Below are 26,707 nucleotides of genomic sequence, written 5' to 3'. Positions count from 1 at the left end.
CATTTTCAGGGTCTTTTCCTGGTATGTGGGGCAGTCGTCCATGTAGCACAGGATTGCCTCAGATTTCCTATGTAGCAGAGGCTTGACTTGGGTTCCTGGTCCCTCTACCTCCACTTCTTAAGCATCAGGATTATAGGTGTGTCTGGCTTGGTATTTTGTCGCTGTTTTCTATGTGTGGAAATGTGTTCGCATTTAGATTCTGGTGGGACTGCTTTAAAGTTTCCTGAATTTAGGAAATAATCATGTAAAAAATGAGACTTAAGTAAATGAAACATCAAGTTAATTTCTTCTCTCTCTTATTTTCTAGCAACATGAAGGACAGCAGTTCCCCACTAGGTAGGTAACATCGCCAATTATGCCATTTTTTCCGTTTCCACTTGTCCTTCATGACTCTTGCTGAATTGCTAACTGAATCGTGTCAAGGTGATCCCCCACGGTCCTGTGATTTCTCCGCTCTGATCTGGTTCAGACTTGACCTTTTGGGTCATGAAGAACTTCCGGTGTACTCTCCTGTTTTCTTTCCCAGTCCTCTTTCCTTTTGTTTCCCCTTAGAGTGATGGCTGCTCTAGGGCTCACCACAGCTTGCATTAATGTTTGAAATGTATTAAACTCTTTCTCCCACCTAACATTACATCCTGGTTTTGTTTTGTTTTTATGTGAGTACCTTTGAACATCGTGCCTGGGTCCCTTGTGGCTTCCATCTTCTTCCCACATAGGGTATCACGTGATGGTGCCTGTGTCATTCTACAGACCCAAACCTTTACCCCTTAGGCAGCTGCCTCTTCATGCCTGTCCAGCTTCTGACATCAACATTCTGATCCTCCCTCCAGCAATAGACATTTTCCTCTTATTTGTACAGGGACAGAGAGCACATATTTTTCTCACATGAACTCAGTATGATGCCTTAGAATGCGGTGAACACTTATTTTTTAAATGTATTTTCCCCTTTAAAAAATTACTCATAATATACTTGCTAATGTTCAAATAATATTTAAGCCATGTACAAAATTAGATCTTTAGAACACAAAGACGAATGGCTTTTCTTTCTATATTAAGCAGGTACCCTCTATAAACTGAAAACAACTATTTTTAAACTCAGTCCTAAACGACTATATTAACAGATTCCTCAGAACACCCAATTCTATAGCTAGTGATACTTAACACTCAGCACTGCGAAAAAGGAGAGGGAAGGGGGAACAAACTGAGGCTCAAACTTGCTATGAAAAACAAAATCAGCTTGTTTATTATTATTTAGAAAGCACACATAGCAATTTATCGGAGGAAAAGGAAAAATTCAAAATAAGTGTGCATACAAATTCATCTGAAAAGAATCAGTTTCACTTCTCAAGTAATATCTATGTGAGCTTTAAAAATTGTGCATTTCTTTCCCCTCTGTCCACGACTGGGGTTATGGATAAAGACATATTCCTCTGAAATCTGTCCTCCAAATATGTGCAGCGGGTGTGGTGGCCTTTTTCTTCTTACAGGTGCGTTCTTTGATCACGCCACTGTCTCTTTTCTCTGAGTTCGTCTCTGGTGACAAGTAAGGATACTTGTGAAAGAAGATTTGCCCTTAGTTCTTGACTTTTTCTTTAATTTTTTCTGATTCTTGAGGGATATTCCCAGCTCTTCCATGATGGCATTGAAAGAGAGACACTAGAGAGCACAACATAAGATAGTGTTAGTGTCCTGGGACCCAGGACCAAGCTGTATTGACTTGTATCTCTGGCCTACTGTTTGATACATAAGTTACTGTTTTAAGGCAGGTCCATAACTAATGGCCAACTCCCATCACCTCCTCCTCCACCCACTGGCCACCTGTATTTTAGACTTAAGGAAACTGAGGCAGTAAAGTTAGCTCAGTAGTTTATACTTTATTAACAAACACACTGGTATAGAGTTTCCCAGTTCAGAAAACCAAACCAAACCAAACCCAACCCAACCCAACAAAACTCAAGGCTCTCAAAATAGACAACTTACCTTTGCCGAGACAGCAAAATAGAGTTAAATTAAGGCATTTCCCCCACTGAGATGATCCAAACATTGATAGGGTTATCAAGGCATACGACACTTCAGTAATGCTATAGAAAATGAACAAACCTTCTCTACACCAAGGCTCTCTTTTTTGCTCCCATGAAACCTTACTTTGTTCCTAAAATAAAATCTAAGTCTTGATGACTTTCCTTTCTGATAAAAAAAAAAGAAAAAACACAATTTTAAATTGTATATTTTCTCCAAAAAAACCCAAAGATTCTGGCAGCAGCAATGATGCAGCTGGGGTTGAAATGGAAAATAATGGTGCTACACAAACGAAGATGGAGGAACGGTGGAACAATGTTAAGCATATGCAGAAAAATATAGACATATAATCTCCATTACAATACACTATGTGTATTTGCATGCATGCTATATAAACAGCCAATACAACGGAATTCGCTGTCATTGTTTCCATCCAAGACAAGCTCTTCAGATACATTTTCTGCCTACAGGGATCTACAGCCTTACTTTTTGATGAGGTTACTCTGAAAATGTTCTCCAGTAAGATAAGGCTGCCCAGAAGGACAAAAACTGTAGCGTCCACTTACATGAAGTATCTGAAATTGCCCAACTTGCAGAAACGCAAAATAGACTGGCCACAGCATGGCCAGGAGCTGGGGCTGGGAAATGGGGCCTTGCTATTTACTGCATGTAGAGTGTCTCTTCAGAGAACGAGCCATTTTCAGAGATCTACTGTAAAGCCTTTGCTGATGCTGAACAATACTGTATTGTCAGTTCAGCTTTGTAAAGTGTGTATCGTCCTCAAGTTTTGTACTAGTGTCTTAAAAAACACAATTCTAGAATGGCAGGAAAGCTTTTGGACAGAGGATGTGTGTGCAGACGTTGCTCCTGCATGATTAGTTCCAGCACAGACGTGGCTGATGGTCAACTGGCTACACATAGCCAGGAGTTTCCTGCCTCACGGGAAGATAGTGACCTCCTAGGTTTGGAAAAGTCTAAGTGTTGGCGTTCCACTTGTACTTTAAGAAAATGTAGTCTGAAACGTTCTTGATGCATCTAAAGAGAAGTTGTGGTTTCTAGTAGATTCGAAAGTCCAGTAAACAAATTTAGGTTCTAGATACAAACCTCTTGAAAAATCCAGTGATTAATGAGAGACTTTCATCTTTGAAGCATGTATTCAGTGTATTGATAGGATGTGATTTCTTTCACTTTCACTTGCTATGGCACTAAAGATAGAAAATCTAGGCCACACTCTCTAGCTCCCTGTCAGTTTAGGTGTGCAATGGCCACAGAGTTCCCTGTGCCCGGTATTCCAAAAAGGATGCCACAGCTGTATCACAAATGAAATATACTTATTTGTAGCATTATGCTATGTCAAATTCACGTACTTCTGCCAAGGTCAGATGAATGTCTATAGCAGCATTTTGATAAATTATATTGTGTTAAGGTTTTGATCTGAAATTGAAACACAAGGTTTGTTTGTTTGTTTATTTATTTATTTATTTTGCCACTGGGTGTTTCTAATTTCAGGATGAAGGAAACAAGATGAAGGAAAGTAAGAGTGTCAAGGTTTTATAAATATTATATAGATATATAATAAAATTATAAATTTATTATTATAGCTATTATCATAATTCTACCCATTAGGTAGATGGGCAGAAATTATTATTGGGAATACTAAGAGAAAGCAAAAAAGGAAATACCATATAACTCCATTTATATGGATTGAGAACCTCAACTTATTTCGATGGAAATCATACATATTTAGTTTTTTTTTTCTAAAAATCACTATAAGTGTTTGTGAACCTTTTCCTCATAAAAACATCTTATGAAATTAGTCTTGTTTCTGTTTTAACTCCTATGGATTTACATTTAACTATTCACACCAGTTTGCATTCAAACAGTAAAAATGAACTAAAAAATGCAGCTTCGCACAGGGAAGAAAATGTTGGTTTGATGTTCCTTCCTTATTTTGGGTAGAGAGAAGGTATTCGATTTATATTTTTTTCAATTTCAATTTATCTAATTTTCAATTTCAATCATAACGTTCAATTGTGATTATCTTTAAAAGAGCATGCTCTTTCAAAGTTTAGACTGCCTTAAAATACAACAGCCTTTGTTTTTCAATCAAAAGTACTTATTCATTGATTTTAGTATGAGAATGAGGTTTCCTCATTTTACAGGAGATCTCGTCTCTTTGCCTCTGATAGCAAACTTCTGACTCTGAGTTTGTCTTTGACTCTCCAAAAGAAAATGGCAAGATATTGGGGTTGACCTTTCTGCTGCCAAACTTTTGACGCAGCCACAAGGAAAGATGACCTTTAAGGTCCCTGTCAGCCTGAGCACAGTAAATGATGGGACTTGTCACTCTCCAGGAGTGAACCAGTGAAGGTCACTGCTCGCCCAGAGGTCATGTCAGGGCAGCGTGGGGTGGGCTCACATCCGTTAGATTTTCAGCCTTGTATAGTCTCAGAATCCACACTAAATTCTATTTTTTCCGTAGTCATTTATTTATTTATTATTTATTTTGGGACAGGGCATTTCTGATGTCAGGATGATCATTTAAATAGAGGGACCTGATGCATCTGGATAAATAGCAGGTGTGACTTCTACTTGATTCAAAAGTTCAATATGCAAATTTGGGTTTCGAATCTTTAGGAATGCCTTCCGATTCATCAGGCCATGGGCACATTCATTTTTAAAGTGATGGTTTAAATTTCTAGATGCTACTTTTGATAGAAAGTATTAAGCATTCTGTTGGTCACCTTTCTTTAGCATGACTGCACCTTTCTTTCAGCATGACTGCAGGCAGGAAATCCTCACAGTTGTTTGTCCTCTCCTGCTTTTTGGAGTTGAGAAGCTGCAGTACTGATGTAGGTTTGTTTATTGCTGGGGGGGTGGGGCTCACATTTCTAATATATCTCTACATAACGACGGCTTGCAGTTTGGAACTGGCTATTAGCATGAGAATGCTGGCATTGAAACTTGGTGGCTTACTTATACTGGGATGATATTTTCTTTTATTAACTCAACTTCTTTGTTTAGAAAGTGGCATTATAACAGAGCCTTTTTCCTACAGTTATCAAGAAAATTCAGTGAGCAGGTGTGTGTGTGTGTGTGTGTGTGTGTGTGTGTGTGTGTGTTCCTATGTGACAGAGAGAGGTGGGAGAGGGAGAGGGAGAGGGAGAGGGAGAGGGAGAGAGAAGAGAGGTAGGGAGAGGGAAATATTGTAATGCCAGCCACATTGTAAATAGGTTTATTACAATAACATTGTATCAATGCAATGAAGATATTTCAACTATGGCAGTCACTGACTATTTCATGGTTTAGAGAGAAGGAGACAACGAAAAAGTGGATGCTTCCCCGAGTCGAGCCATTGTCTGCTCTTCCATGGAACAATTCCTTCCGGTTGTTTAGATCGTGTTTTAGTTGAGAGATCCTGCGCATATTTAAACCAGAAAAAGTTCAATATTCATCATCACTATCCCTCTCTGGTTCATAAGATGCCTCAGTGCTTATGTGTGAAAGAGCCGTGAAAACCGAGTTGAAGGAAGAATTAGTGCTTAGACATCGGACAGGAGTGAATGCCGAGTACAGTCGCTTGCCATTTAAGTCCACATTAAGACAGATTTCTATGATGGGAAGGCTGTAGGAAAATTCAGTTGTAAATGAACTTGCTCTATGTGCTGTTCTTTACAGTGTTCAAAGATAAAGGGAGATGTGCGTGTGTGCATGTGTGTGCGTGTGTGTGTGTATGTGTGTGTGTGTGTGCATGTGTGGTGTGTATGTGTGTGTGGTGTGTGTGGTGTGTGTTTATGTGTGTGGTGTGTGTGTGTTTATGAGTGTGGTGTGTGTGTGCATGTGTGTGTGTTTATGTGTGTGGTGTGTGTGTGTGTGTTTATGTGTGTGTGTGTGTGTTTATGTGTGTGGTGTGTGCGTGCGTGTGTGTGTGTAAAGCTTCTCTTTTAGAGGAAAGAGAACTGAGCAGTACATTACTCTAGCGGAGGCCCAAATAGACCGTTCATCTTGAGCTGGAGCTCTCCTGTTTTCTAAAGGGAGAATGACATGGTTGGGGATTTGGCTTTCCCGAGTGCATTTCTCTTCCTCGCTTCGCCTGATCTGAGCATTTCTTCCCTAGGCCCTTTCCGGCCTTCCGTTTCTCTTACTCTCCCTTTTCAGTTGCTGACTTCATGGTGCCTTCTTTAGCTTAGCCCCAGATGTTTGATTTCGTGCTGCTAGTCTGAGTCTGAATGCAAATTATGCAAACTCTCCCTATGCCTTTGATCATCTCATTGTGGATGTTGTCCTGGACAGGATGGGAGGTAGCACTCTGGCTGTACCTCATTGTAGAGTACTAGCATGAAGCTCTAGGTTCAAACCCAGTAATATATGACATAGATCATTTTTTAAAAACATTCACATTGTTTGGCTTCTCTCTCTTTTTTTTTTTTCCGGAGCTGGGGACCGAACCCAGGGCCTTGTGCTTGCTAGGCAAGTGCTCTACCACTGAGCTAAATCCCCAACCCTTTTTTTTTTTTTTAAAGTTTTTTTTTTTATTCTTCTCTCTCTCTCTCTCTTTTTTTCTCTCTCTCTCTCTTAATCAAATAGGAGGTCGATCTGCTGTCCCTTTTATTAAAAGCCAAAGTATTAAGTTAAGTATTAACACCATGTGGTTGCTGGGATTTGAACTCAGGACCTTTGGAAGAGCTGTCAGTGCTCTTAACCGCTGAGCCATCTCTCCATCCCTGTTTGGCTTCTCAAATAAACTATATCAGAAAAACCTAAAACAACAAATGGTCCAGAAGAGCTTTTCCCTCAAAGTATCAAGAAAAGTTCTTTATTAGAATGTTATGTGAGTTTACTGTATTTTATGACTTAGATTTTCTCTGATGGATTTCATACTGGTTGACACAGTGACACAGATTGTTAATGTCAGCTTGATTTTTGTAAACTTAGCATCTACACATTTACATATTTTGTTGCATGTGTGCATTTAGAAAGATATTTAGGAAAACTATTTTTATGCTCATAATTTTGATGCTCATATGATTTCTCCCCAACAGCTTTTTAAATATGAGAAGCCTAGCCAGTAACATAGTAACTCCGTAGCTGGGATAGTTCTTTTCTTATTAATTCAAATACATGAAATGCTCTGCAACATTGACATTGTTGATAAATTTTCTTGTTAAACATTGATAAGAAAGATGTTAGTGATATTGTCATTTTATAAATTTAAATTCATTCACTGTATTTGTAGGCTTTTAAATGTAAAGTATAATTTCAAAAATTTTGGAAATACCATTCTCAGTAAAATTTGATCTATAAGAGAAATAGATTTCTAAGAAACGAGGGGATTATTGTCATGGTGTGGCCATATTACTGCCTTGCTCCGTGGAGTCTAGTCTCGATGAGTTTTCTTTTAAAGTAAGAAGTTCCAAACATTCACAACCTTAGCATTGGTTTTTATCTTGCAGTCTGCTGGTCTGCATACCTAGAATGTTCAATATTGTCTGGGCTTAAAGTCAGAGGAACCTTTAAAAGAACTGGATCAGAACAAACCTGAGTATACATGTCTTACCACAAGACTTTCAGAGGAATCGTCATCTACTTGTATCAAGGCTTTATTTTGTCACAGAACTACTGATCTGAGAGTAAGAACAAAGCTGACCCCCTTTTCCCCCGAGACATAGTAAAGGAGGGCATATGAGGGCCTTTCTTGCAGTAGTTGTGCATGAACGGTCTTACATGAGGTTCTCGTGTTCCATAACAATTTGGGTACCATTTGCCTTAATGTTATTATTTTTCTGAGTTCATTCAGAACCCGTGGGTTACCTTTCAATCACCTGCCCTTGCATCAAAGAGGCTGAATGTTGATCTTATTCTTAGTTTCCAGAACAGTGGCAATATATTAACTGTACTGAGAACCAGTGAGGGAGCTGATTCTCATCCATACTGAAAAATCCTGGGGTAGAGGAGACGTAGGCCCTGAGAAACCATTTCTCCACTTGGCTACCAGCCTTTACCCTCTCTCTGAACCTAGATATCTTCTTTGTCCAGACCATTTCTCAGTTCCTTTGATGATTCTTTGAACTGGCCCTCACAGGTAATTAATGTAAAGCTCTGGTCTTTTCTTCCCCTGACATGTATGCGTGACCAATGTGTTCTTCCTGTTCCTAAAACATCACATTCCTGGAACCAGGACCCTTGCCTTCTCAGCTCCTAGATGAAGGTTCCCTATGTGCAGGAATTCATTCCCAAACATTTCCAGGTGTTCTGTCCTGGCTGTCAAATTGTAAACGTGAGCTTCAGTGCACGCGGGACTGCCGACAATCTGAGAAGCACACTGATCTTCTCTCTGGTTGATCCTTATTTAAAGGTTGACCTGGGAAATGTATTTTTCTATCAATAATAAATACATCATGGGACAGCATACTGGATCCAAATAAAATCTGAAGTTTTAAGGAGATTACTCATAACGGTTACCCTGCCAGGGCTATGATCCCATACAAATCAGGTAAATGAGTACAAGTAAATTCTCTCTGCCTTAATACTACCAGTGAATTCATGGGAGCCTTTGAGGTGTGGGGTTAGCACTGAAGCAACTTAGCATTCTGATATTAACTCACGTGTTCTTTACTCATTTTCCTGAATTTTGACCATTTCTCCCCACTTTAAAAGTTGTAAAGAGAACCTTTGTAAGAACTGTCCTGGAGGTAGGGATGCTAGATCTCCAGAGAGAAGATGTTGAGCTTCACGTTCTTAAATGTACTTTGTGCAACTGTTAGACGACACTCCAGGCTTCGAACCTATTGCTGTAGTGGCTGTGTGTTTGTTAGAAGGGGAGGCCAAAACAAGTGATCTGAATTACACATTTGACCTTAGAGATGTAGCTCTGCACTTTAATGATGCAGCACATAGGTAGAACAAAGGATGAACGGTCCATGAAGGTCCAGTTGTAAATCTTCTTCAAGGAGTACAGTTCAACCATGGGACAAGAGAAACTGGTCCTAGGTTCAGGGAGTAACTGGGAGCAGCCCCTTACCTTTCCTTCCCTACCATGCTTGAGTCAAATGTCCATGGCCTCTGAAGGGCACATTAGGGCACATGGAACTTGCCCTGCTCCAGGATGGAAACAAAGGAAGAAACAATGAGCAGAGAGAGAAGGACGCAGTTACTCCAGTCCTGTAACTGGAGGCAAAGACATTTTCTGCAGAGGGCATGGGCTCCACACAGACATCGCAAAGGTCAGCAACTCTCCTTGTAGAGATGTGTACTAGTGCTGCAGTGTAAGCCGCTCCCAGTAACTTTCTTGTCTGTGGAGTCACTGTCAGATGGCGGGATAGCACTTGTTCCTCACCGCTTTGCCTCTCGCTGGCTTCCGGCACCGCGTGACATGATCTTATAGGGAGTCCTTCGTGATGAGGGACTGTTCTACCTTTTATTGTTCTTATCAAAGCTTTCCATAAGTTAGGTAGGGCCATAACATAAATTTCTTCCTCCGTGGAATGGCTAGCTCTACCAGAAGTAGGGTTTTAATTGCTTGTAATGCTTGTTCCTGGTGTCCTCAATTTGGAAGCACCAAATTATATCCACTGTAGGAGACATACATTTTCTTGAGCTAAAAACTAACATATTTAAATTTTTTTAAAAAAACTATGATTCCATTAAGTAAAAACCCATAACTCAGCTTGGTGGTTCTCTCTTCACTATCAGATCCTGTCAGATCAAGAAAATCTACTTTGGGTTGGAAATGTTTTTTTTGTTTAATGGGCCAGCTAACTTAGGACTCTCTGTTTACTGCCTCACCCCTTTCCTCCAACTTTTCTTTCTGAAGGCCATCTGGAATTAGGAGAGGGTCCATAGGGCTTGGGAGCCACTATTATCTGACCACTTGCTGGCTTTTACTGGTGTGACATCTATTACTTCGTGGACATTGCTATATCTGGGCTAAGTCACCTGAGATGCCTGTGGCTTGAATGGTCTCTTAGTGGGCTATGTCTTCACATTTAACCTCGACCAGTCTGCTAAGAGTCTCCAAAGCCTCCAATAAGCCTCTCATTCCTGAGGAAGGGCATGGATTCTTTTTGGATGTTGTCTCTGTTGTGACTTTGAGGAAGTCCTTTGGAAGCCCTCCACAGGCTTGTTGGCTGTGTACTGGTGTTCTGCCTTTGCAGATACAGTCAGAAGGAAGTTTTCTCTTCAAATCTTACCACTTTCTAAACTCTCCTTAGCAAAGCCAATAAAGGTATTTCTCTTCACCATTCCCTCAGGCTTCGTCTGAGATTTCCATTTTTCCTGCCTTGTCTTGAGTTGGGAGTAGACTCTGCAATGGTCTTTAGAAATTTAAGTAGCATCTAAGCAGGCGTAGTTTTCCCTCAGTGCTGTCTTTTGTTTCAGTGGCGAAAAATTGGGGAAAGGGAGCAAAATAAGATAGGAAAAACTGTACTGTCTACATTCCTCCAATGCCTGAATTTGAATTGCTGCTACTTATAAACTACTTGGATTAGGACAGTTGATTTATTCAATGAAACATCGGGATCCTGAAGTTAAAAGTCATGCAGCCCCAAGGGTCCTGCTGTGTTATAAATTAGAAGTCAACTTGGTACTCAAATGCTGAAAGGTTGGCTCATCTCAAGCTTGACAAAGCAAATACGGAGAAGGCAAGGTGACGGAAAACAAATGCATGCTGTCCCTTTTCTCTATCTTTCCCAGCATTCTTAGGTTCTGCTTTCAGACTTGGGTCCTACCTCATACCATGTCCTGTTTGTTTCTCCTTTACCAATTTGGGTGTAATCAATTCTATGCTTCCAAGAACTGTCTATGTACATTCCTCCTGTTGTCCATCCATCCATCTGTCCATCTGCCTGTCTCTTTCTGTCTGTCTGTCTGTCTGTCTGTCTGTCTGTCTGTCTGTCTGTGTTTTGATTTAATGTATAGTTCCCCAAAGTTGAGGATGATCCACTTCTGCAGGATCAGTGTTTGGAACAATTTGCATCAGTGTTTGGAACAATTTGCCTATGTTCATTTGTGTGAGCTTCCCCTCACTCTTGATGCTGTGTTGTCTGACTGGATTCTTTTCTCTGTCCACAGAGGGCCTTTCGCTGAAGTGCTGGCAGAGCAATGCAATCCCACTTATCTTAAAGATGCAGTGTGTTTAGGAGACACACAGAGCCATCTTAAAATATATACACAAAAGGATTTTTATTTCCATTCTACTTTTGATATGTTACTTCCTTTCCATTTTTTCTAGCATATTTAAAAATTGTTTTTGGTGAGATGGTGCCCTCAAATTCTATCTGTCTCAAGTTGAGGAGATGGGTTGAGGAAACAAATTCACTCGGTGAGAGTCACATGGCCATTCAGCAGCAGGATGGAGAACTGGACTGTTTTAATTCTCAAGCCACTTAGGATATTTAGAGTTTGGTTTATAAGACAGCGTTATTTGCATATAGAAGAAGGGATTTGTAGATTAATACTAAATGTCTCCTCACTTCTGTGATAATAGTGTTTGGGTGTCTATGAAAAGGCAGTCTTCCCACCAGCACAAAAACAACAGGCTTCTGCATCATTTGTCAAATAAGTTGATCACACCAAAGAGGAAACAGTGGAGCTACAGACAGGGACACATGTAAGTGTATGGGAAGGAACCATGACAGACTCCTTTTGGACAGTTGTTTCTTAGTTTCTGTGGATGTAAATAAACCACACAGAGATGATGAGGTCAGGGAAGCCTGTTTAGAAGCGGAATATTTTATATTTGGCTAGTTTAAATTTGGAAATGTCATTCAACTGGAAAATTGGGAAGAAAGGCAATTTCAGCTAAGTTTACTCAACTGTTTTAATTGTCGCAGAAACTATAGTAACATCACTCAATCCCTCAGCTTTTTGTTATGAGTTTTGCTGTGTATACATTGTGAGGACCACGCCCACTGTTAGGTAGTCTAGGTATCAGGTGGATTCGGCCTAATACCAATGAACTTCAAGTTTGGCTGTGCAACTGGGGGCTGGACTCACTCTTTCCAGCATGCTCTAACACTTGTAAATAGAAATCCTTTGAAAGTTTAAGAAAGAGCCTTCTTGCCCACATTGGCAGTTTCTGTGGGAGGAACTTCGAATGTGGAAACGATTTTAATTCCTGTGCATCTGGACCTACCAATCCCCAGACGGGTGAGCTTAGTGAGACGGCTTGCACAGGTGAGCTACAATGTTGGCAGCAAGCAGGGGCCCTTTACTCTCCACAAGGGATTAATTTATGATGCCTTTTGCAGCAACTAGGAAAAATGGAAATCAGTACAGGAAAAGATGCGTTCTTTCGCTTTACTTCTCCATGGTCAGGCTGACTAGTAAACAGAGCTTGTAGCCTAAACACCACAGGCTTGGGGATTAATTGGAATTCACTGCGGTACTGCATTATGGCTCATAAACAATATAATAACATAATGCTTGTCAAATACAGTGAGGACTTTTGAAAGCGATTTTTTAATACGTTTATAATCATATGGACCCAGCTGATTTTCATATTGCTTATGTAGTTTTGCTGAAAAAAAATGTAAAAATTCAATTTGTAATTTTAGTCCAAATCCGCAAAGTACAATATGAAGCTTTATTGCTTTTCTTCTTTGAATCAGGTGACGGACAGACTTAGGAAGAGACAAATTAATATAATGCTATTATTACTGATGTCTTTGTTCAATATTTTAATACCTTTCTGCCTCTCTGCTTGACTTTAAGCAGTATTTTAAAAATATAACTCACAACCTGCTACTGTGTTATAGAAATTGATGCTCACCATTTAACCTGACAAAACGGCTATGTTCAAGGTAACTTTTCTTTTTTCTTTTTTTTTTAAATAAAAGCCCATTTTCCCCAAGTGCTTTAAACTAAAGCAACTGTATTCAGGATTATTGTGAAATAAATATATGTAAAAAAATCTATCAAACAATCTTTAGCATTCAAGACAATTCACAATTCACATGTATGACTGGATTTTGGAGAAAATTAATATATCCAAGGTAACTTTAGTGGAGACTAATGCACACAACGGATTTTAAATATTGTTTTTCAGGCTTGATGACACATGCTGACTCCTGGCTGGGTCCCCCAAGTGAGCATTTGGAGCTGGAGGGGAATGCAAATCTCTCCTCCTGATGATTGTGATTTATACTAAATTCTCTGAACTAATGATGCAAACGCGATCTGGTGGTTTTTGTTCTAAATTTCACTTGAAACGCAATGGACCCTGCAGAGGTCAATGTGGTCTCAGTAGCCATTGCCATGGCAACAAGAACTGGTTGTTAGAAAAAGAAGAGAAGTAGAAAAAATATCTACAAAGGCCCCAGGCAGCAACAAACTACTTACTTGATCATTTTGAGTAGGAATAGATCTATGTTTTACCAATAAGTGTTGAAATTATCAATATCATGAAGTTTCTGTCTTAAAAGTACACATTGTATATCAGATGCTAAATTTGTCTGTCTATCTATGTATCTATCTATGTATCTGTCTATGTATGTATGTATGTATCTATCTATCTATCTATCTGTGTATCTATCTGTATCTATCTATGTATTTATGTATCTATGTATCTATCTATGTATTTATCTATGTATCTATCTATGTATTTATCTATGTATCTATGTGTCTATGTATCTATCTATCTATCTATGTATCTATCTACTCATCTATGTATCTATTTATCATCTATCTGTCTATGTATGTATGCATGTATGTAGTATGTATGTATGTATGTATGTATGTATGTATGTATCTATCTATCTATCTATCTATCTATCTATCTATTTATCTAACCATCTATCATATATCACTTAGAATTAGTAGCTCTATTTTTGGTTTGAGTCAATTCATACAAAGTAATGATTAATTGGGATCCAATTTCATACTTAAAGTACTGCTTGGATTATTGAATCATAACTCTTCCTGACTATTAGAATCAACTGAATGTCTCAAACGATTATAACTGCCTTTCCCTAACTTCACACTAGATTTAACTGTCTGAGGAGACCTGCCCAAAGCTACCCCTACACATCCTCATATCTTCCTGATGCAGGCTCTTCCCTTGAGTATAGTGACTTTGCCATTCATTCATTTTAACAGATGCTCAGGGAAAATTGGACAGTGTTTGAAACTTAATATTCATAATCTCATTTTCTAAATCTATGTAGGTTTTAAGATGCTGAATTCATTTTCTCATGTGATCAGAAAAAATATTTAATTTTTCTATAGGAGGCCATATTTTTTGATCTCTATTTGTTATCAAGACTGAAGAAGTTTTATGTTCTATGCCATGATGCGATTTCATTTAGTTCTCATGGTAGATGTAGATTATTATATGGGGGACACAGGTCTTGCCAGCTGCTTTGTAGAAAAGACACTATGACCTAATGAGAGATACTGAATAGGTTGGAAATTCTCCATCCACAGCAACATGTTAAATGTCTAAGATACCATGTGGTAAGGGAGTGTTGAACTTGGTTCCCTCTGAAACTCCATGAAAACTTCATTAAGTGCTTGCCAGTGGCACTTACTTTGGAAAAATTTTCTTCAAAGCAACCTTGTATTCTAGAAAACGACCTCCTGGTGTTAGATGTTAGAAAACTGAAGCTAGAAAATATTTAGAAACTGAAACGTAGTGATTCCATGCAGTGATTCCAAATGAGGCTGTGCTTGAACCTGAGTTTGGATAATTTATAAAATTTTCTCTTAAACCTATTGTCATGACTCAAGATTCTGGACTCTAATTTCTGTTATTTCTGATAAGAAAGCTGAGTTAAAATTGCTGAAAGAATCGAATGTGATGTGATGTGATGTGTGTGTGTGTGTGTAAACGTTTTGAAAACTATAAAATACTAGATACATGTCAGAATTAGATAGCATACAGTCTAAAACAAAATGCCATTTATTTATTTATCTAAAAATTTTTGGGACAAGTGTCCAGTAAGTAGTCCAGACTTCCCTTAAACTCAGTATGTAATTGATCCTGATTTTCTAATCCTTCTGCCTTTAACTCTTGAGGGTTGGGATTACAGGCTTGTGTGACTGTACATGGTTTAATGCATAACTGGGACTGGGAAGCACCACTCAAGCTCCTTGTGAGCTAGGTAAGAAGTCTCTAAATGAGCTATGTCCCAAGCCCTCCTAATGTTAACTTTGGAAAGAAATTACTTCTTTACCTATCTCTGAATCAAACTTAAGAATGGTCTATGCAGGAAGGTGAAGTTTGCTCGCCTTTGCCAGCTTGAATTTTCTGTATCATCAGTCACTCAGAAAATTTTATAGCCACTTTGGTGTATTAAATAGATTTTGGGAAATAAACTTAAGCACCTCGTGGATTCTGTCCGCTGAATCAATAAGTCATGAAACTGAGACTGGTGTAGCTTTTATCCCACCCAGTAATCTGATTCTATTGATCCTGAAAATGTGAATTCTGATCAGAGACACACAGTAGTCTTTCCCCACTTTAATAACAGTAAATAAATAGTAATGTAATTTTTTAGGTATTTTCATAAGAGCTAATTTATTTAAAGAACAAGGCTGAGAAGCAATCAGTGCAGAAGTCAAATTTTCTGATCATGCTTTACCAAGGAAATATAAAGTTGATTGGAAAGAGCTGTGACGAAGATCCCAGAACCCATTCAAAGCTAAGCAGGAAGGTCATGTGAGAGATTGTGCAGATGCCAGAAACCTCCTTCTCTGGAATGAATTCTAGGGGATCACTTGGTAAGTCAAGAGGTCATTTTCTGACAGAGAGCAAAGACCAACTGATCCCATATTGAACTGAGACAAGAGGCAGCTCAATTTCCCTGCTTTCTACCACGGGGAGGGAGCAAGTGCAAACAGCAGACACTTCCTGTCTCACCAAATCAAGCATGCCATTGGCTTTCTGTGTCACCAAGCCGAGGTGGTGTGAGGATTATTCACTTTGAATGCAGGTAGAAGAGAAATCTGCAGAGATCTGTGACTATTGCGTCTGGAAATTGTCTCTGGTATTTATTTTCTCCACCTTGTCTGTCCCCACGGCACACTTAGGATGCACTAATAATGAGTGACGAGTCTATGGAAGTGAGTGTGAACTTGGCAGGGTTCAGGAAAGATGAGTTCAAGAAGAACTACTCGATCTTAGGCTAGTGGGAAGAAAGTGCACGAACGCGTGGGAAGATTCTCATCATCGCACAGGGTGAGTGCAGGTGAGCAGCAAATGAAGGATGTCATGAATTAGTTCGTAATTCTAGGAAACAGTACATGGTTTGAAACTAATCAGGTTCTCAGGGGCTCTACACCTACCCATGACTGCTAACTGCTCTTTGAAAGCCTGATGTTGCTGAGTTCTTGTCCAGAAATCATTTTTGACTCTGCCTCACATCCCTGAGAAAGGCTCAGGTTAGGTCATCTCCCCTCAAATTCAAGTTCAACCATTATTCTTTCAGTGTTGGTTTCTGAATCTGTAAGAGCCAAGACACCTTTGAGGTTTTGGGTAAATAATGCATTTAAAATCTTGGGACCAATTTATTTAAAAATTAGCAACGTTAATAGAGTTACTAGCATACTTGTTGAAAAGACATAGCTATAGAAAGTTTGAAATATGTAGGTCTAAAGAACACACGAGACAGGGAGAGGGAAAGTAGAGGGGGAAAGTTCACAAAGATACAAAGAAGTTCATGGAACTAGCATTTTCCCTTGTGTTGCCCTGTTATACGTCTCAATTTTTTGCTTATGAAGAAAATGTCATTTATTTTTAATGCATAAAGAGAGCACAAGAAGACAGTTTTGAACAGAATAGTTTGCTATATATACATTCCTCTTAAACAAGCCCTGAATCAGTCAGTATATATTGCATGGATGTTCCAGCCATCTGACCTGAGAGCCTGGAGTAGTGTGTGTACGTTTTGCTAGTATAAGGAAAAGGGCAGACTGGCTACTTCAGTTTAATAGACGCAGGCACAAACAACACTCATTACAAGCAATTCTACCGGAAACAACTTTTTAAAAAATCCAAGTTATACAGTATGGACTGAGGACTGTGTCCGAATCCCCTTTTCCTCTCGTAATAATTTGCCACACTCTACATCTGTAGATAAAGTAGTCCCGGAAGTGGAGTTGGTCGGATGGGTTTGTTTACACTGCAGTCCATAAAAGAAACAAAAAGCCTTGCATGCAAAAGAAATGGAAAAAAATGAAGAAAGTGAATAAATAAAAAGCAAGAATGAATGTTTAAATGAAAAATTAAATCAAATGAAGCCAGCAGTTATGAAGCAGCACATTAAATGCATAATATATACAAGCTTTTATTTTTCAAATTAGTAGCATAAAACAAGACACCTTAAGAGCAAATTGGAGTTTAAAGCAGAGCAGTCCATTCTACCTATTGATTAAAGGCAGCTTTCTATACCCAGGTCCAGGAAAGGGTTGCTCCGTAATCTCACAATTGCTTTTTAATTCTGGGGAGGGTTTCCATAAAGAAACAAGAATATAATGAATCATCCTAGGGTTGGGTATTCAATATAGTTTGCACATAAAGAAAACGGTTCTAGTATCTGGTCATTAGTCAAAGCCAGCCATACAATTTGCAGGATTCTGTGCAAAATGAACACATACAGCCTTGTGTTGAAAATTATTAAGAGTTTTGTGATATCGGTAGTAGAAGTAATCGTGCTTAGCTTTGAGATTCAAATGCTATCTCTAAACTATTGGGTTAATATCCTACAATGTCCTGGAGCTCTGTATTTTATTTATTTTAGAAGGGAATTATCTTAATTCTCAGTCAAATGTCAAAGTACCTAAGTTCCAGGCGTGAACACCTTTAAAAATGAAATAGGTAAAATGGCTTGCCTATTGAAATTGCTCCATCATCCTAGATGCAATTGAAAAAAATAAAGTCTCAAATATACTTTATTTTCATGTTTTGTTGTTTATCATATTCATAGTGAAAGTTACACAAATTATCTTTCCACATATTACACTCAGTGTAAGTAAATGACCGAGTTAAAAAATATTTCATATTTTTTATAGAAATTGTTTTGCAAGAGTACCTGTGCTCAGAATGTATCCTGAAGGCCTGGTGACAGTTCTTTCATGTCTGTCATTTGGGCTTATGTGTCTCTTGCCCTTTCTATAGTTTCTATCTTAAGAGCAAATAACTGTTGAAGAAATTAACTGAGTTTGGAATTTCTGCACTGTCATTCCAAGTAGTGCTAATTGGATTTGGAGTGCAAGGCTCTTCCTTCTTCTCATTAATAAATGATAGAGCTGTGGTGCCTGTAGCACCTGGCAGGGATTCAGTGCTCTTTGCTCTAACTCAGAAATGTCTCTTCTGGGCATCTAATTCAATAGACTGTTACAAGCAGGGAAAGCAGCCTTACCATTCTCAAACTTAAAACAGCAAATTCCAAGTACAAACCTACCCTGTCTTAGAAAGAGATGACTCACCTGCTCAACGTCATTGTTCTTCCGTGATTTGTATAAAAATTCTCCAATGGCTACAAACACAGAAAGCACGAGTCCTGCAGCCAGAACAATGAAGATGCCCCCGATATTTTCCACTCCCAGAGCACTGGCTTCTTTACTGTCTTCTTCAGGGCAGCCATTCCCTCTCCACCACTTCTCTTTCATCATATGAAGCTTCCCTTCTTCTTGCAGTTGAAGAATGGCAATTGTAATTTTATCCCGGTAAGGGGAGCCTGAAAGTTGGGGGTGATTTGGATGTTGGTCACCAAAGAGATAAGAAGAGATCAAGACATTTCACTTAGTGACAAATACTGCGGAGTTGCTGTGAAACTCTGATGAACAAAATCTATTAGTCAAAGTCGGGAACCCCCACTCTTCTATCTTGATGGCTTTAATTATTAAGAAAAGGGGAGAGGTGCCATGCCGAGGTTTCTCATTCTAAATAAACATTAAGGAGGAATTCTACAACATTTCTGCTTTTGCTTGAGTTCCTCATCAATTTTATCACATGTCAACGGATTTATTGCTTAGATTCTATGTTTTTTCTGACCTCTTTGTGATCTCTTATCTTGGCTGAGTCTGGCCATTTTTTTCTTCTGGTTCCCTATCTCCATTATAGTTCAGCTACTTCACTTCTTTGGACAAGTGATGGATGATATTTCTACTCCTGCATCATAAATCTTCCCAACACGCTCTGCTTGCTGTCTTTTTCTAAACACACCACCATAAGGCAACACTTTCAAGTCAGTAGTGATGGGGATGCCACAGAGAGAAGGAGTTTGGATTCTAGGGTCTCTGCATGATGCACATCCTCTCTGAGTTATGACAAGCAAGTGATTTTAGTGAGCAAGACATTCAAAGATTTCAGACATTTACAGTGGCTCATCCATAATGATTCATGTACTAATTAAGGTAAAGAATGTTTAGGTTAATTCTGAGTTGCTATAATATTCTGTAGCAAGAACTTGGTAATATTTATGGTCTGTCTTCTGGTAATATCATTGAAACTTTAATTATGAAGAGGTACAAAGTGCCAATGGATATGTATGGACCAAAGTTCTGAATTCCTATGCTAATCAATAGAAAAGAGATAAAGCAAGATTCCTTTACTCATTTATTTCCTTGGATGACAATTTTTGTTTTTATAGAATTTTTGTTGTTCTTGGTAGTAGGAAGCTCCCTTTGCATATAAAATTTAAAGCCTTTCCTGGTAAGGGAAAATTGAAAAATCAGGGTCTTAAAAAAGGTAAAAACATAGGAAGAATAAAGTCAAGACCATTTTTTAAAAATGGTTTAGAGAAAATTAAAATATGAAGGTATGATTAAGAGCCAAGAATCAAAGTCAGCTCTTCTTATTTCTTACATCTCAGTGCTATGTTTTGAATGTGCTCACAGGCGCCTTCCCTCATAGATGACTTATGTCCCATGTCATAGCTCTAATGCAATAAGCTCAGGTCGAATCTTCTGTCATTACTCATAAATTCCTTCCTAAGACTTAAAAAAAATGGTCCCACCCAAAATCTACCTTAAAAGAAGAGTGAGATGCATTAGAAGATTATAACTTGCCAGGACAGAGTATGGATTTTTGGGTGAGAAAATGGATTTTGAAAACAAAAGATGTCAGCTCTTTGCTCATAATTTCCTAGAACAATGGGTAGAGCAAAGTTAGCAGCATTGATATCCTAGAATGTACAAGCCAATGAGAGAACCTGGAGTGCATTGTTTCAGGGTACATGGAAGTGCTCTGATGAGCATGAGAGTGGTACTCCTGGTCATGGCTGTACAGTAGTCATAGTGATATACGCAGTGGGTACTCAATAAATGCTTGCTGCTACTCTCCTCCTGCCTTCAGGCTGCACAAGACCTAACACATTACAGACAGATGGAGATCCAATCTCTGCTTAATGTTGCTCTCTAAGGGAGATATTCTCCAGCCTTCCAGTAACCTGTTTAATTCTTAACCGCTCCCATTCTCTTGAAGCTCTATTTTAAATCCCCCAGGAGGCACATTTCTAGAGCGTCTGTCCTGAGAGTCTCTAAGCAGCCGTTTTCAATTTTAGCTTGTGCCTGGGCCCACTTTGCCAATCTTCTATTATGGGAGAGACTTCAGAGCCTCTGGGGACTCTGGGCAAAACCAGACATGGTAGAGACCTTTTCACATCTGCATATCTTTTAGCTTCAGCCTTTGTTACTGGTTAAGTGGTCTGGTTGACATCAGAAGTGACTTCTTGCAAATAATTTGGGGAAAAAAAGTATCTATACACATGGATCTTTCTGAATAGCAACTGATCTTTCTTAAAGAATAAATTCATCATAAGAGAAGCATTTCTCAAATGTATCCAGCAGCTGTATTCCCCATGGATGAGTTCGCTCTGAAGCCCACCATCTGTTCCAATTATTTCCTCATTGTTTTTGCTTTAAAAGCATGACAGGTTTATCACCACTGTGAAAAACTCCCGGAGTATATTTCTTTTCATCTAGGAAGGAGATGGAGACTCTTTACCATCAGCATTTGTTATAGGGAAAGCTGGCAAAAGAGAGACAAATGAATATGTGTAGGTGTCTCCATGTAATAGGTATCATGATATATAAGTGTAGACAGACTCATCGCAGAGGCAGCCTCATTCATAGGAGGGCAGAAAGCGAGCCCTAAAGTACTGTATTCAGTCAGCAGAGCTGCAGAAAGGGTCAGCTCCCATGACTCCTGTCTCACACCACCCCCATGCTGTCAGAAACTTGGAATTAAGGACCAAACCTAAAGCAGGGTCTTACACTAGCTCAGCAAGCACTCTGTCACTGAGTTGAATCCTCAGCCCCTAAATATTCCACTCTTTAAAAAGAACACACATTGAAATTCTTAGGTTCACATGCAGCTGCTCTCAGAGCAATGCACATTCCTGGTTTCTATCATTTCTACCACACAGAAAATTTGGTGTCATTGAGGGACACTAAAGGGAGGGGGTGGGGTTGTATGGTAGAAGGTAGAATGAGAAAGTTTCAGTGTATGATAATCTAGTTTAAAGGTGGCTGAATTAAAATAATCTAGTTGCTACTGCAGAAGATACAGTGTGTCCCGTCAAGTCTGGATTCCCAGTTCTGCAAAGATTAAGGGTGGTTTTTCTGACTTCTGCCTCATTTACTAAACCAGCTTTGAGGAAATATAAAGAACATTTGCTCCACTTCTCTCATGCATGCCACCTAATGAGATGGCCAAGAGGGCATAGGGGGATAGGACATGGTTTTAAGGCCCCCAAGTCTATTTTGTCTATTTAGTTATTGTTCTTTATGAGCTCCCTGAAGAACATGTTGAGTAAATGAAATAAGAGACTCTCACTTGAAGAAGAACCACCAGGGATCCTACTGTTTTTGAAGAGTCATCAGAATTGGACGGCCACCCAGTGTTAGCTTCCCACCTGCTGTTTTCCCTCTGTCACTAAATGGTTTTCTTTGAGTCTGCTGTACTATTGCCCTCTCATATCACTGGGCATGCTCCCATTGGTTGATCTCTCTGTCTTTGGAATACATTTTTTTTTCTCCTTGTTTTCGTGTCAGTTATCTTTGAGATTCTTGAAAGTGATTCCTAATTGCCTATTTCTTATAATTGTTCACAGGCCATCTTGGCTATTGGTCCCACTGTCAGTGTGCACATATGAGGTGGTATTTATGCTGTCTAAAGCTTCTGTGTACTGCCTTTAGTACATGTTACAAAAATTAATATACATATGTAAACTTAGTCAATGGTTATTTAGATACATTAGACTTAGAAGAAATTAGTCATTTTAAAATGACAAGAATTTTCAGACATCTCCAAGACTGATAATACATCGGCCTATATTATTATTATTATTATTATTATTAGTAGTAGTAGTAGTAGTAGTATACATTTAAAATAATGCTTACCATTCTTTTTCATTTCAAATATTGATTCCAGGATTTTCACTAAAATATTGTTACTAATTTACTAGTTATAATATTTAAGACAATTGGCTTAAAAGGCACTTTATTTTCTATCAAAATAATTACTTATATTTCCTGAAAATTTCATCACTACTTAGAAACTCTTAATAAAGTCAGAACTTGAGTATTATAACAGCAAACCTTTAAGCAAGTGTTCATTCTTCAAGCGCGGTGAAGCTCATGTAATGGGTGTTCGAGAGTGATTGGACGTTAAATCCAATAAGGGTTGTCCTAACTCGGTCTCTGTTGCTGTGAAAAACACTATGGCCAAAGGCAACTTGGGAAGAAAAGGGTTTGTTTTCATCACTGAAGGAAATTGGGGTAGGTACTCAAGGAAATGAAGCCCAGATTGTAGAAGGACACTGCTTACTGGCTTGTTCCTCGTGGCTTGCCTTCTTGTGTCACTCAAGTCCACAAGCCTAGGGGTGTGGCACTACCCACAGTGGCCTAGTCCCCCCAACACCAATAATTTATCAATAAAATGCATTCACTCTTAACAATAGGCCAATCTGATAAAGGCATTTTCTTAATTGAGGTTTTCTTTTCTTTTTTTTTTTTTGGTTCTTTTTTCGGAGCTGGGGACCGAACGGGGCCTTATGCGCTTCCTAGGCAAGCGCTCTACCACTGACTAAATCCCCAACCCCGAGTTTTTATTTTCAATGATGACCCTACCTGTGTCACATTGACAAAAATCCTAGCCATCACAAGGATAAGTGGGATAAAAGAACAGACAATATTTTGTTGCAACGCCTCTAAAAGGGTTCTACCCTTTGGTAACTCATCTATTCTTTCGACCAGAGAAGCCATGGAGACCCCACATATTGAAGTCCGGCCACTTTTCATTCTTCAAAGAGGAAGGCCAGCACAAGAAAATCTCCCGTGCTTCCTATTGAATTAGCACGGGCAGCAAGGCCTTGTCCTAGCCTGGACAATGAATGCTACTGGTAGAGGAAAACTAAAGGAGCCTATTCCTATATCCCTAACAGTACCCAGAAGGAAAGTTTGACAGAGCATAGTGAAAAGAGGCTAATTAGTTACAACCTACATGGTCTAAACACCCAGTGCCAAAGTATAACCAAGAGTAAAATAATCATATTATAAGCCTGTTTAGTAGTACAAGGATCCTCAGACTCTCATTCTTATTCTGCCAGGAGACCTGGTATTTCTAATAACACACAAAGTTAGTCATTCAGATAACCAGCTTTACCCAATTAAAGAGGATGCCTAGAACATTACTAGGCAGCTAGGCACTAACTGGCCACCTTTAAATCTATCTTTTATCTTGATTTCTCTTGCCTAAACTTCCCAAACTTCTGTTTCCATAATACAAAAGGCTTTTGCCTTTCTGCTACTTACCCAACATATATAAAACTATTTTGTTGTTGTTGTTATTATTGTGTGTTGTGTGATGCTAGCCTATTACTCAGTTTTTGTTTTTGTTTCATTTTGTTCATGGGTTAGCTTAATTGTCATCTTGACATGATCTGCATTCACCTAGGAAGAGATGTACAATGAGGGATTGCCTACGTCAATTGGGTTGACCTTTGGGCATGTCTGTGGAGAGGCTTGTCTTAAGGAAAGGCCCAGGCCTCTGTGGGCAGCACCATCCCTAAGCAGGGGGCCTTTAATTGTATTAAGAGTGGAGAACTGAACTGAACACAAGCAAGGAGGTAAACGTGCCAAGAACATGTCTCTCTGTTCTTGAATGTGGATGTGACAGGGCGCTCCCAGCTATCGCTCCTGTGATTGCCCTGGGACAGTGGACTGTGGCATGGAATTGAAATCAGAACAAGCCTCTCTGGCAAAATGGCATTTTGCCAGTGTATTTTAATATCGCAGCAACAGAAATGAAAACAGAACACCGCCCAAAGACTATTCATAAAACTCACTACTCAAATAGCTAAATTAGCCCACAGTTTTAAAAATATTATCGGAAGACTTATTTTCCCTTGCAACAGTTGTGCCTCAAAACTGCTGAGCCCCAGATTATTGTTTAAAATGGAACCCATATTCTGTGTGCTGAAGGTAGAGGCTGTCTTCCTGTGACAAATGCAGACAAGTTCAACAAAGTCTAAGGATGATCCCGTGTGACTGACTTTCAGGAGCAAGTATCCCAAGGAGGGCTTGCCTGGGACTTTAAATCCAGTCCTGCTCTTGGCTAACTCAGTTGTGTCCCTTCTCAAGACCACTTGTAGCCATATATTTATTTCTTTCATTTAATTCCTGAATTTTAACCTGCTTATTATGTGTGTATCTTCTGCAGTTGAGAAATTCTACATTATGATGATGCTTCTACAAGATTTTAAGCCCCTGCTAGATCTGCTTCTAGTAAGCTCTTTGGACCGTGCAAGAAGGACCTTCTACCCAAACCACTCTTAAGTAGGTTTTTTTTTTAAATGCCATCCCCTGAATAACGGATGATAGGTCAGACCCCTCCTTTATCTTTGCTCATTTCAAAGTAGGAACAAGAAGAGATATCTAAGGAATCTACCACAATCATATTGGTTGCTTTTTTTCTGGGGAGAATGTGGAGTGAAGGCCATTAGCGATAGCTAGTCAAAGTGCAGAGAGCCAATAACTCAAATGACAAAGCTATATGCCCAGCCCTAATTGATCATCTACAAACACAATACAATTTGTGCACGTAAGTATTAGGGAACCTTGTGGAAGAGAAGAAGAAGAGATTGTAAGAATCAGAGGACCAGGATTTCTGCTATAAGTTTGTGATACCTAGCCACAATAGAAAATCTGCATGTCAGATTTGAAATGTCAAAATGGTTGCCTGAACTAGGCCTGAATAATTCCAGTAGCCGTGTGAGATTCCAGTGTAGATGGGGGATATCTTATGGATTTCCCTCTGGATTAAGAGCTATAGCAATTAGCAACTGCTCGAAGAGGAAGAATTAACTTTCCTCAGGGGTGAACTTCCATTCGTAATCCAGTAACATACACACAAGCAATACTAAACGTATGCAGCTGGCTGCATTTATGTTTATTCATTTATATGTATATAGAAGAGCAATGGCTGAGGAGGAGGAGGTGGTAAATTTGAAGGGAGGCAGACATGGAGTAGGAAGAGAGAGGGAGAAATGGTGTAATTTATATTTTTATTAAATGAATTCTCTTTTTAAGAATTTGAAAAAGAAAGTGGCCAGAAAATAGAGCCAGTCTCCTATTACAGCTCTTCACAAGCATGTCTATGAATCCCAAATTGTTCATGGAATGCTGTAACCTTACTCTCTGGAGCTGCCGTCTTGCATGTTATGACCAGACCTTTTAACCAGCATTATTCTTGCCTGAAAGGCAGGGAAGACACACTGGAGATTAGATACACAGTGGCCCACTCTAACTTTGCCAGAATTGTGCCCTAGGTAATCTTCCTTTGAATGGAGAAAATTAAGTGCAGAAAACTGTACACGAGAAGCTCAGCCTAACTGTAAACCTTAATTCCTCAAATATTCCACAGCAGTCATTGCCTTACGCTTCCATCCTGGTTACCATAGCCTGGCATTCGCTCGAAGTGCCATTAACTAATCTATTCTAAGCAAACTCAAGCACATCAGTAAACGGATCCCATAAAAGAGCTAACGGAGGGCCAAGAAGGTAGTGATGGACTCCCTAATGTAATTGTCCTTCTGAAGATTTAGAGGACATCAGTGGTAGTAGCATTAGTTTCTTAGAGGATATGTTAATATTTTAAACAAAAAGAAATAGTGGGAAGCTAGCCAGGTGGTGCAACTGAAGTTCTTTATTTGACTGATTAATATTAATGTGGTGAATATTGTTGTACATGGGTTGAATGCAGTTTTTAAAAGAAAGTTAATTACTTGTCAGATTATTAATATTAGGAAATATATTTCACCTAAATGATGACTTTGTTGTTTTTTTTGGGAAAATGGAGCATCTGGCCATATTTGTTCTTAAAGTCCTATGGATCTACAGCTGACTGGTGGGAAAGGCCTCCTTTAGACAAGGCATCATCTCTGTCTGCAGTTGACAGCGTTCTCTAGCACCACTCCAGCAAAGCAGCCAGCTTGACTCATGATCTGTCTCGGCTTCTCAGCAGTGAAGTTTATGATCCCTGCCTGATATTGGCGGTCACACTGCATAATCCCTGTCAAACATGGCAACAAAATAAAAGACAAATAAATCAAGCCTACCCAGGGCTCTTATCTGTCTGGCTTGGCTGCCATTATAATCCCTTCCTATTGGATTAGCCCACAGTTCTAGATGGCCTTATTTCTCTCCTTTGGATTACCAAAGCTTTACTTGAGAGGAATAGTCTGTCTTT

At 39.2% G+C, this 26,707-nt stretch overlaps 1 protein-coding gene across 6 annotated transcripts in view; it reads right to left on the bottom strand.

Moving 5' to 3' along the window:
* Positions 1-1,218: 1,218 nt before the first annotated feature.
* Grik1 (glutamate ionotropic receptor kainate type subunit 1) overlaps positions 1,219-26,707 on the bottom strand; it is a 383,311-nt gene continuing 357,822 nt past the window's right edge. For 2 of the 6 annotated variants that reach the window (XM_032900471.1, XM_032900472.1), the window contains 3 exons: positions 18,442-18,692; positions 2,101-2,187; positions 1,219-1,656 (listed from right to left, as the gene is read on the bottom strand). In XM_032900471.1, coding sequence (XP_032756362.1) covers positions 1,501-1,656; positions 2,101-2,187; positions 18,442-18,692 — 494 coding nt within the window. In that variant the 3' untranslated portion in view covers positions 1,219-1,500. Of the gene's footprint in view, positions 1,657-2,100; positions 2,188-14,818; positions 17,163-18,441; positions 18,693-26,707 lie in introns of those variants that run through there. The other 4 variants (XM_032900473.1, XM_032900474.1, XM_032900475.1 and 1 more) reach the window with 2 other exon arrangements.

Source organism: Rattus rattus, chromosome 4 (assembly GCF_011064425.1).
Source record: "Rattus rattus isolate New Zealand chromosome 4, Rrattus_CSIRO_v1, whole genome shotgun sequence".
Lineage (NCBI taxonomy): Eukaryota > Metazoa > Chordata > Mammalia > Rodentia > Muridae > Rattus > Rattus rattus.
The sequence above is the reverse complement of the archived record's forward strand: the minus strand, read 5'-3'. Positions and strand labels throughout refer to the sequence as shown.